Source organism: Vombatus ursinus, unplaced genomic scaffold (assembly GCF_900497805.2).
Source record: "Vombatus ursinus unplaced genomic scaffold, bare-nosed wombat genome assembly UNPS02014830.1, whole genome shotgun sequence".
NCBI classification, from domain to species: domain Eukaryota; kingdom Metazoa; phylum Chordata; class Mammalia; order Diprotodontia; family Vombatidae; genus Vombatus; species Vombatus ursinus.
This window is the reverse complement of record NW_020954608.1, coordinates 37,565,088-37,577,975: the sequence shown is the minus strand read 5'-3', so window position 1 is coordinate 37,577,975 and position 12,888 is coordinate 37,565,088. Positions and strand designations below refer to the sequence as shown.

The following is a 12,888-nucleotide window of genomic DNA, read 5'->3' as shown; positions in this document are numbered from 1 at the left end:
AAGACCTGAGTTCAAATCCGTCCTCAGATACTTACTAGTTGTTTGACCTTGGGCAAGTCACTTAATTTCTGCCTGCCTCAGTTTCTTCATGTCTAAGATGGAGCTACCTCACAGGGTTGCTATAAGGATCAAATGAGATAATATTTGTAAAGCACTTGGAACAGTGACTGGTACATAGTGGCTAATAAGTCTTTTCTTCTTTCCCTTCCTTCCTTCCTTTCCTGCCTTCTTTCCTTCCTTTCTTGCCTTCCTTCCTTCCTTTCCTGCCTTCCCTACCTGCTTCCATCTATCATGCAGTACTTTCAGTGACCTCAATGTCCTCTCCTATCTTATAAGCAACTGTATTCTTCAGGTGATGCTTATATTACTGAAAATTAGGAAATGCCAGTCTGGAGATTTATAGTTGTGGGTCACCCAAAAGGCAGTGGAGATGCATATGGTGTGCATGAGTAGGTAACAACATATTACCAGTGAAGATAATATGGAAGAAGTGGCATAAAGAATATCATGAGAGAGCTGTATGACTGAAAAAGGAGGTAGACCGGTCATGGGGCAAGATTGAAGGATAATTGATAGCCAGGCCACACATTTAATTGATATTCATTCAATGTAAGACCCAAAGTAAGACTTCCAATATATTGGGTGCATCTCCTGTAGAGGATTTATGGGAAGATAATTCTCATAGTTTGAGAAAGCACAGGTATGTCACATTCTGTACCATTAGAAGGAGGAAATCACAAATCTATTGAAGTACTTTATTATAATTATCATCGTGTATGTTTTTCCCCCTACAACACAGTTAATATTTGTTGACTGATTCGCTTCCTGTTTGAAGGGACTCTTAACAAAACTTTTTATCTCTTCCAGTACCTCACACAGGTACTGTGTATACAGCTTTGTATACAGTAAGCACCTAAGAAATATTTGTTGCATTTAATTTAAATTACTGAAATATTTTTAAAAGGGCACACTGTAAAAATATATTAGGTTTTTGATCACTCAAAGTGTATGCTTAAAGCTAGACTTAGCCACTTTCCATTTGGTTTCTTGTCAGTTTCCCTTTCTAGTTCATTTCACTAACTAATGGCTGCCATATTCTGGGAACAAGTATTGAAGGATAAAGCAGGATTCGTAACAACTCCCTAAGAAATAGCTTTATTAAGATATGGGAAAAGTTCTGCTGAAATGATTTCTAGGGAGGACTGATATCAAAGCTTTGTGAGAAGATAAAAGTTCATATGCTTTGTGCCCAAACAACCCAAATCCTTCCATCTTCAATATTAAGAGGAAGGAAAATTGGCAGTGCTTGAGCTAATGAACAGGTGTTCTGGGAAGGGAATGCTCAGTAGCTGCTGAGCTGTTTACCTCTGGAGCAATGTAGTCAGGGGTTCCACAGAAGGTGCTTGTCCTCATGTCTCCGAACATATTCTCCTTGCACATGCCAAAATCAGCTATTTTGATGTGTCCGTCCTTGTCTAACAGAATGTTGTCCAGTTTCAGGTCCCTGGAAAATAAAAGGAGAAGCAATGTGTGCTTTTAGTTCAGCTGCTATGTTATCACCATTGAACAAGGTCGTTCAGCTAGTCCCAAAACAGGACTAGCGAATGACAAATGGGATCATGCTGACTGATGCAACAAGCATTGGTTAAGGGCCTACTATGTGCAGGTGCTGAGGATAAAAAGACAAACAGCTTACATTATGGGTATTGAAGGAAATAGCATTTATACAGATAAACCAGTAAAAAATATATGCAAGATAAAAACATAGTAATTTTGGGAGGGAGAGTGCAACCAGCTGTAGGGAGAGATGGGTGGAGGTCAGGAAAGGTCTCATGTAGGAAATGACTCTTGAGAGGAGCCTTGAAAGAGGCTAGCAATTTCATGAAGCATAGTTAAAGAGAGGCAGGTAGGTAGGTAGGTACAGCCTGTGCAAAGGTAGAAGGGGAGAGAAATACAGTGTATGGTGAACAGAACGTAGATAAGTTTGGCTAAAATACACATAAGAAGTAAAAAAGGGAGATTGGCCTGGAAAGATTGGTGGGGGCCGTACTGTGAAATGAGAGGAGTTTATATTTTCTCCTAGGGTAAATAGTGAGTCAGTTAATCATTTTGAGCAGGGGAATGACATGGTCAGATCTGTACTTTAGGACTCTTAAATATGGCGGCTGTTTGGACAATTGATTGAAGAGGGAAGGGACTGGAAGCAGGGAACCCAGTTAGGAGGATATTGCAATAGTTCAGGTGAGAGGTGAGGAGACCTCAGATTTGAGGTGATGTTCTGAAGAAGATGGCAGTGTTTCCTTACCAGAATTTTTTTCTATGCTTCCCTCTCTTGCTCACTTCCAACATGGAGCATCCTTATGCCATGAGCCAACTGAAATTTTCAACCCAATGTTCTATGAAGCCTTCCCCTGATTCCTCCAACTGAAATAACCTCAATTAATAGTATGCTGTGATTTTTCTTATGGACTTAATTCTATTTTATATATTTTAAAATTTTATTCTGAACTGAAGAAATAAAACAAGCATTTCCATAACATAGTAGAATAGAAAAAAGATGTTGTACATGAAATTTCAAATCTATTACGTACAATTTACTATTCCTTTTAAATATAAAATGAAGTTATCATGTTCTATTTTATATTATAATTATCTGTATTTTATCTCCTTAAAATACCTAAAATACGCTCTTTGAAGAGAGGACTTCTAACTTAATTATCTTTTTATAAGAGTGTAAAGCCTCTATAAGTGCTTCATATATACACAATGAACAAATGAATCAATGCATGCCATCCATTGAAACCCAGTGCCCCTTTCTTCTAGACCAGGGGTGGGGAACCTGTGGACTTCTAGGTCCTTGGGTGTGATCTTTTGACTGAGACCACGTTTCACAGAACAAATCCTTTTATTAAAGAGATTTGTTCTGTGAGGTTTGGGTTCAGTCAAAGGGCCGCTTTTGAGGACCTGGAGAGCCACATGTGGCCTGGAGGCTGCAGCTTCTGCACCCCTGTTCTAGACTTTACCTAGGGAACTGTCTATGCTTTGGAGTTTTCCCTTTTTATTTTCCTCATCAAAATGCACTTGTGCTGTGTTCTATCCCTTTGGGGCCTTGTGCTTTTCTAGGAATAAGTTAATCTATGTCAATGTATTAGTGGATATTAACTAACAGGTAAATCTTTTACCTTTCCAGGTAACACATTTATATTCAGGAAAGAATAAACCTGAAGTAGTGATTTTACTTGGGCAGCTAGGTGGTATAGTAAATATAGACCTGGGTTTGAAATTAGGAAGAATCATCTTCATAAGTTCAAATCTGGCCTCAGACACTTAATAGTTGTGTGATCCTGGGCAAGTCACTTAACTCTGCTTGCCTCAGTTCCTTAACTGTAAAATGAGCTGGAGAAGAACGTGCCAAACCACTCGAGTGTTTTTGCCAAAACAAAACAAAACAAAACAAAACCCAAATGGGGTCATGGAGAGTTGGATACAACTGAAAAACAACCTAACAACAAAAGCGATTTTACTACAAGTTATATATACTGAGTAACAGTAGTTCCCTATATATAGTTATGAGTAATCCTCTCTCTTAGAAGTTCTCCTGCCGTTTTGTTTGGATCTCTCCTGACTACTTATTGTGTGTGTATACACACACACACACACACACACACACACACACACATATACACACACACATATTATATATATTTCTATATTCTACAATATATGATAATGTTTTATATACACAAACATAGACATATATACATACACACATATATTTGGGAGAGGTCCAAACAAAATGACAAGAGAAATTCTAAGACAGAGGATCACTTACGACTTAGGGAGCCAGAGAAGGTGTTTCATGGAGGTGGTGGCCCCTGATGAACCCTTTTGGTATAATGGAAAGTGAAATGGAGTTAAAGTAAAAAGTGAGTTCAAATGTTGGTGTAATCTTGGGTGAGCCACTTCAATTCTCTAGATCTTACTGTTCTCATTTGTTAAATGAGAGGGTAGTACTACATGATCTTTAAAGTCCTTTATAGCTCTAAATCCTTGGATGTCATAATCTCAGGTATTATGGAAGGCCTCTTGAGGGTGATTACTTTGGGGAAATGAGGCACTTCGACATGATTTGAATCACATCATATCACAAGTGGCTTCCTACCCTAACCGTTCTGGAATGGTTGAGTGCTGTTACCTTCTCTGCAGCATGGTACAGTTAGGGCACTAGACTTGGAGTCAGTCAACCAGCCTTTATTAAGCATTTACTTTGTGTTAGGCAGAATTGAGTTCAAACACTTACTTAGCTGAGTGACCTTGAACAAATTAGTTAATTTTTCTACGCCTCAGTTTCCTTATCTGTAGAATAAAGGGGTTGGGCTCAATGGTCTCTAAGGCTCCTGCCACCTCTAAATCTATAATCTGATGTACTATGATGTAAGACTTGAACACAGTGTGGTTAGGACCTTAAACTGGGGACCTTTATTCTGTTTTGTGGCCTTTTCTGGTTGGAGGCAGAAAGGTCTGAGAATGGAACAGAAGGAGAATGAAGAGGATGTGGTTTTTACTATGTCATTTTATATGCCAGGTACAAACTACTTACATATCCTCTGATTCACTCTCTTAATATTTAAAACAAAAAACAAAAGGAAAGAAAGCCAAAAAAAAAGGATTGTTTATTTAATATAAATGTAATGGGTCTAGGCTTTCTTTTCAGTAGTGCTTTGAAAAAAGTCACGTTTATATAGTCATCAGTTCATATTTATTGAGAACCTATCCTAAGCATGGTATTGTGGCAAGAAGGAATACTTGGATCCCCAATACAATGGAGCTTGACTTTGGCCATGTAAGTTTCCCCTCCAGTAGTCTAGATTGCAACCATGTGGTGGAATAGATAGAGTGCTGTGACTGGAGTCCGAGGAAGACCTGGGTTTGGCTCTCCCTGTAGACACTTACCAGCTGTGTGACCTTGCCCAAGTAACTCAGCCTCTCTGGCCTTCATCTTTTGCCCCTGTGCAATGAAAGTGTTAGACTGGATGATTTTCTGACTTTAAATCTAGGATCTAATGATCCATAAATTCTCTAAGGGGATCCACTCCATGTGCAGAGGGGAGCTTTCTCCAGGCCTTGCCGCATCACTCAACCTTCCCTCTTTAATGGCATTAGTTGTATTTCTTGTGTGATATATGGTCATGCCACTTTTTGCATCCAAGTCAGCACAGAATGGTGTTGTGTAGAGGTTGCCAGACTTTGAATCAGAAAGACCTGGTTTCAAATCCTGCCTCTGATACCTACCAGCTGGTTGACTATGCTCAATTGATCAACAAGTATTTATTAAGCATCTCTTATGTATCAGGCATGGGGCCAGGCACTGTCCGTGTAAATGCAATGAATTAACCAATCCCCTCTTACAAGCCCAAGCTAGATGTCATGGTGGATAGAGTGCTGGGACTGGAGTCAGACTCATCTTTCTGAGTTTGGATCTGGCCTCAGACACTTCCTAGCTGTGTGACCTTGGGCAAGTTACTTAACCCTATTTACCTCAGTTTCCTTCTCTGTAAAATGAGTTGGAGAAGGAAATGGCAAACCATTCCAGTAGCTTTGCCAAGAAAACCCCAAATGGGGTCACGAAGAGTCAGACAGGATTCAGACAACTTAACAACAACATTTACAAAGAGCCTCATTTCCCTCATCTGTAAAGTGAGCGCCTCCCTTACATGGCTGTTAGGATTAAGTGAAACAATGTCTATAAAGTGCTTTGCAGACCTTAAGGCCATTCTCAGATATCTGATAATCTTTGGATAACAAAGCATATTCTCTCTATTAACCTAGAAACTGAGGCATAGAGCAACGAGATGGTTTGATGATCACAGAACAGCTCAACGAGAGTCAGAAATAAAAACTGATTTTCTGACCTCTAATCCGTAAATCTCAGTTCCTTTGTTAGTCAAGAGGAAGGATAAATAGGAACATTCTTCATATTCCCAGGAGAATGGCACTCCATAAACTCATGACTCCATCATTTTAGGGGAAATAATATTACTTATTATTCTTATATTTAATGTATATTTATTATTAATAATTATATAACTATTAAAAAGAATGTATAATCAGTATATATTAATTATACATCATAATATATAATTTATATATATAGGTGTCATGATGGATAGAGTGCCGCCACTCTATGCAGCAAAATAAATTATATATAATAAAATAATATAATTAATATATGTTTAATATATAAATAATTATTCTTATAGGGGAAATAATATTACGTCCCAAAGGTCATGCGTGTGGAAGAGGGCATGTGTGTATGTGTTTGTATTTCTCTATAGGTTGTTAATGCATGTTTCCACTCAGTGGAAGATGCACACATGTCTCTGTTAACTACAGTATGCACCAAACCAGTGTTGATGTAGGAATATTTGGCACCTGGAATATCTGTCAGCAGCTGAACTCCTATTATGGTGGGACATGAATTGGAGAGATATGGATGTAGATCAGCAAGATGAGAAACAGGCCCAACTGAAATGTGGCTGAAATTGGAAGCCCTCATGTGAAAGAGAATGCTCTCATGAGCTTTATATATAAGTATATATGTATATTATATATATATGTATGTATGGATATATGTGTATATGTGTGTGTGTGTATATACACATATATATGTATATATATGTGTATATATGTGTGTGTGTGTATATGTGTGTATATATATATATATATATATATATATATATAAAAATATATTCTGCTTGTATCATGACTTAGGACCAGAACTAATATTTTAACAGAGAAGATCACTTAGGAAATTAATAAAAATAATAGCTGGCATTTATGTACCATTTTAAGGCTTATTCAGTACTTTACATGGGCAGGGTGGCTCCAGAAATCTTAGCAATTTCAAGCTTTAACAGCTGATATTTAATTAGCTATTAGAGTTAAAGCTGTACTAAGACTTCTGGGGCACCCAGTACATTACCTCATTTCATCCATACAACAACCTTGTGAGATAGATATAAAAAGTATTATCTGCATTTTTACAAATGAGGAAACAGATTAAGTGGTTTGCTCTTCGCCTCACAGCTAGCAACCATCAGAAGTATTTAAGCCCTTGTCTTCAGGCTCCAGGTTTATTGCTCGATTCACCAATTCACTAATTAGGGTGTTCTGTCAACTCATTTGACAATTTTAACTGAAATCTTTTGTTTAGTCGTTCAGTTGTGTCTGATTCTTTATGACCCTATGGCCTATAGCGCACGAGGCCCTTCTGTCCTCCCTCTACCATCTCTTGAAGTCTGAGTTCATGTTCATTGTTTTATTTATCCCTCTCATCCTCTGCTATTCCCTTTTTATTTTGCCTTCAATCTTTCCCAACATCAGCGTCTTTTCCAGTGAGTCACGTCTTCTCATTATGTAGCCAAAGTATTTAAGCTTCACATTCAGTATTTGATTTTCTAGTGAATAACCTGAATTAATTTCTTTAAGTATTGACTGATTTGACCTTCTTGTTGTCTGAGGGACTTTTAAAAAGTCTTATCCAGTACCACAATTTGAAAGCGTCAATTCTGTGGCACTCAGCTTTCTTTAAAGTCCAACTCTCACAACCGTACGTTGCTATACTGGAAAAACCATAGCTTTGACGATATGGACTTTTGTCAGCAGAGTGACATCTCTGCTTTTTAGTTTGCCGTGCAGATTTACCATAGTTTTCCTTCCAAGGAGCAAGTGTCCTTTAATTTCATGGCTGCAATTGCCGTCTGCAGTGATCTTTGAACCCACGAATATAAAATCTGACACTGTTTCCATTTCTTTTTCTTCTATTTACCATGAAGCAATGGGATCAGTTGCCAAGATTTTAGTTTTCTTGATGTTAAGCTTCAAGCCAGCTTTTATACTTTCCTCACCCTCATCAAGAAGTTTCTTAATTAGCTTTCATTAATTTTTATTGCTCATTAGCAAATGGGAATGCATTTAAATTTCCAACAGCAAATGATAATTTCAATCCTGCTTCTACTCTAGCATCTTCTTATGACAGAGCGGTGACCTGGATGCTTGAAAGAGGCCAGCAAAGAGCAAGCTCTACCAGGTCCTACCAAGTGAAACTATGGCCCTGATGATAGACTATGGCTTGTTGTCTGAAGTTAGATAAGGTCAGAAAGGGTCATCACCAGATGGGATCTAGGGTGATGAATTATTTTGGCCACAGGAAATTCTCAGAGGCTATCAGAGATCTCTGAAACACTGAAAATAGAGGAAGAAATCTAGGAAATATTTTCTCAAATTGACTCTTACAAAGATATAAAATCTTAATTAAAGCAAAGAATAGTTTTCCTTCAAAAAAGAGTCCTGAGTAGAATAGTAATTCATAAAAAATTGCTAATGGATCTTTCCCGCTATGGATAACTGCCTGTGTATGGTCTTCATCTGTGTTTCTTTTGTGAATATGCATATGCATATGTTTCTAATATATCTGAATGTGCTTAAAGACACTTTTGGTCTGTGGATGGATCCTGATATTTCTGATGGTTAGAGGAGCATCATGCCTAGGTATTCAGGATTCTATGGCAGGAGAGTATTCATGAGCCTTCTTCCCCAACCCCAGCCATTATTTATTATCATGTAAGCCATGAACATTGAGTTGACCCTTGTCATTCCCTTTCTGCCAAGACTGCCAGGAGATCCAATATCATGACAACAGTCTACATTCTGCTGGTTCTAAATGTAGATATCCTCTGTGCTTTAGCCTAAGAACGTCTATTACTCTTCTCGACTGTAAAAACTCAGTCTAGTTTTTAAATACTGAGTGTGTCTGGGGAGAAAAATAAAGGTTAGCCATCAGAGAAAGACACTGAATCAAAAGGTTATGGATAAATGTGATAAATAAAATGCTCATGCATAGTCTGCTTTCCTCTCTCTCCAATTCATCTTCTACGTGGCTAACAAAGTGTTGTTCCAAAGATGTAGATGTGTCCATGCTAACCATCTACCCCCAAATCATCAATGGCTTCCTACTACTTCTTGGGTAAAATACAAAATCCTTAGCTTGGCATTTAAAACCCTTCGCAATTTGACTTCCACATAGCTTTTCCGTCATTTCCTATTCCTCTCTTTGCCATACTCTCTGTTTAAGTTGGTTTTTCCCATACATGATATTATCTTGCCTCCACCACCCATTCCTGGAATATACTCCTTCCTAATCTCCCCCTCCTAGAATCCCTGCCTTCATTTAAGACAGCAGTGTCAAACATGGGGCCTGCAGGCCACACTTCTGAGCGTGTCCAGAACCAGATTAAAATGTAATTGGGAAATATTTGACAAGATAAATAAAAATATAATAGAAGACAGATAATGTTTTATTTTTATAATAGAATACAGAATGTTTATAACAGAAGATGGAATATGTTTTTCTAAGTCAATATGCAGCCCAGGGATCCTTACATTAGGTTTAGTGGCCACTAGTTCTGTTTGAATTTGACACCACTGATTTAAACCTAGCTCAGGTACCACCTTCTACACAAAGTCTTTCCTAATGTCTTCCCTCTCTTTCTAAAATTACTCTGCAATAATAACAATAACAATTTGCCCTTAGTTTTTCAAAGAGGGCCAATGACATCATAATGTGACAGGTAATGTCTTGATTTGCCATTGAATTGGATTTAAGTGATGCAGAGTTGTGCAAAGTCATCAGCCTTACTCTCTCTTCCAGAGCCACTGAATTCCAGTGGCAGGACAAAAATCAAGAGTCAGGGATGGGGAACCTGTGGCCTTGAGGCCACATGTGGCTTTCTAGGTCCTTGAGTGCAGCCCTTTGACTGAATCCAAACTTCATAGAACAAATCCCCTTAATAAAAGGATTTGTTCTGTAAAACTTGGACTCAGTCAAAAGGCTGAACCCAAGGACCTAGAAGGCCATATGTGGCCTCGAGGCCACAGGTTTCCCCACTGATACAATAAGAATAGCTAGCATTTACATAACCTTTTTCAAAAGCATTACAAATGTTATCTCATTTGACCATCACAAGGTAGGTGATTTTATATTACTTTGCTAATCTTGTGCATATTATTCCTCCTCCCTCCAGGAGAATGTAAGCTTCTTGAGGGCAGGGATTATTTCATCTATATATTCTCAGCATTAAATATAGTACCTTTGCATTTATTCTATCTATAATTAATAAGTTCTTGTTGCACTGAATTGAATATCTTCCACCTGGAGTAACTTCCCTCTACCAAAAACTAACTTGTGCCAGGAAGTTTTCTTCCATTTAATGAGCCCCATTCTGATTACTTCTTGACCTTTTCCGCTTTGCTTATTGAATACTTAGGCACTCAATTAAAACTGTGTTCTTTTCTACTTCCTTATATATGTTGTTTTCAATTTAGGTCAAAGACACTTATTAATGACTTACTATGGGCAGAACGCCATGCTAAGTGCTGAGGGACACAGAGGCATAAGACCATATCCCAGGCTTCATGGACGTTTCAACATAATAGGGGAGATAGGACTGACACAAATAACTACAATGCAAAGGGAATCTGAGAAATACATATGATAAAGTGTTACTTAATGTGGCCAGGCTTTGCAGATTAGCATGTCTTTTTCATGGATACATGTTCTATTTCTCTTCGAATGTTAAGTTTCTAGGAGACTGGCAGACAAGAGAATCATAGACTACATTTTATGTGGAAACATATTCTAGCCAGAGGTGGGGAACCTGTAGCCTTGACTCCACCTGTGGCCCTCTAGGTCCTCAAGGACATCCCTTTGACTGAATTCAAACTTCACTTCAGTCAAAGAGTTGCCTTTGAGGACCTAGAGGGCCACAGGTGGCCTCGAGGCTGCAGGTTCCCCACCGCTGTTAGCCCCTTCCCCCCCACCCCCAAAATATTTGCTTACTGATTCATTTCAAAGGTACAAGACAGCCCTGTATATGTAATATTGAATGAAATGCCTGAATGAACATTTACTTGCTTACTTAATTCATAAAACATGTTTAAAATTTGAAGTCTGGTTTGGGTGTCATACATTAAAGCAATGGATCAACTTAATGGTTCCTTGGTTTTTGGCTTTTTGATAACCTTGTAAAATTCAGCTATTAGTTTCTTGGCCAAACTTCCACTGGGCTGCATGCAGCTTTAGAGATAAGAGATATGTGTGTAGAGGGTAAGCCCCTTTTATCTGGGAATGTAAAGAGGGCAATGCCAGAGAGACTGCACCAATGACCGTGGAATGTGCCAGACTCTTGGCACCTTCTTTTTACTCCCATGTATTTGCCCCTTCAACCAGTGGTACACTGGAAGGAATACTGAGTCTAGAATTGGAAGGTTTTAAGTTCAAATCTACCATTTACTACCTCTGTGTGACCATGGGCAAATCACTTTGGGTCTTAGTTCCTTTTTTGTAAAAATTAGGGCATTGGACTGGATGAGCTCTAATGGCCTCCAGCTTTAAACTTATGATCCTACAGTTTCAAAGCATAACAATAATAACAATGATGATGATGATGATGATAGCTAGCAATTAGCTAGGAGTATGTGCCAGGCACTGTGCTAAATGCTTTATAATTATATCTTGATTCTCATAAGAACTCTGGGAAGTGGGTGTTGTTATTATCCCCATTTTCCAGTTGAGGAAACTAAGGCAAACAGACATTAAGTGACTTATTAAGCATCATAAAACGAATAAGTGTCTGACGCTGGATTTGAATTCAGGTCTTTCTGACTCCAGGCCCAGTGCTCTACCCATTGCACCAACTAGCTGCCCTATAGCATAGATTTGGGAATGGAGGCAACACATAACAATATGTATCCTCACCAACTATAATGTTGGAAAGTTCAAAGCAAGACCCAGAATTGGTGAAACTGATGAGATGTCACCAATATGTGTTGGAAATGGGAACACAGTCTCTTTTTCTTTACACCTTCAGGAAAGTAAGATGCCTGTTTTGTGCTGCTGTTTCCCAAACTGATATGGGGATGCTGGGGCTTTTGTGGCACCAGGTGGTTGGTTTATCGTTGGTAGACTTGCATTTGGAAGGGACCTCAGACATCATCTTGTCAAACGCCTTCATTTTACAGATGAAGAATCTGAAGGTAGAATGTGATTTGCCCAAGGCCACATAGGTATAGTAAGTTTGTACCTGGGTCCTCTGACTTTATTTATAGCCTACATAAGAACACATTCTCTCCTCTAGAAGTACCTGGAAGAAAATTTTAGCACCTGTGTCCTTTGTTCTCAATTCTTTATCTGAGTCCTAGCCAACTGTTCCTATATCCTTTCATAAACTTTATTAGGACACATGCTTTGTGCATCAGCTGCCTTTTCATTTTTCTGGTACCATGACAAACGTATCAAATTTAACTACTCATTTAAAGAGCACTAAATGGTAGGGAGGGAGAGAAGAGACTTACCATGTCTCTAGTCTCCCACAATAAGTCAATTGAACCCATAACATTTGGCACATTGGGCAGGATTGTTACCTGTCACTTAGAGTAAAATACAAACCTGACATCAATAGTTGGAATTTCTCTCCTGACTTTTGGTTGGTCTTTAAATATATGACTACCTAAAGCTTGCTATTTTCTGTGACACATAAAAGCACTCAGGGCATGGATATTTGTGAACTTCTGGGAGATCACTCTCAGTAATTTGCAGGAATCAAAAGTAAATATTGTGGGCATCTCATAATCCCTCCTAGAGTGAGAAAGGATGCAGTAGCCAATGAACACTGCATCTAGAAAGCACTCATGCTTTAAGGATGTTCCCCTTTCTGTAGGTGAAGAGGTTTGGAGAATCTTTCTGTTTTTTATTGTTCTGTATTATTTCAGAGCAACTCTCAGAGATGGGAGGAAGGATTTAATTCATGATTTCATTGCTATATAGAACTT

The 12,888-nt window shown here is 38.5% G+C and overlaps 1 protein-coding gene across 1 annotated transcript in view; it reads right to left on the bottom strand.

Moving 5' to 3' along the window:
- The window catches only part of PRKCQ (protein kinase C theta), a 189,767-nt gene that overhangs the window by 36,304 nt on the left and 140,575 nt on the right, over positions 1-12,888 (bottom strand). The window contains exon 14 of the mRNA XM_027838577.1: positions 1,366-1,504. Coding sequence (XP_027694378.1) covers positions 1,366-1,504 — 139 coding nt within the window. The remainder of the gene's footprint in view (positions 1-1,365; positions 1,505-12,888) is intronic.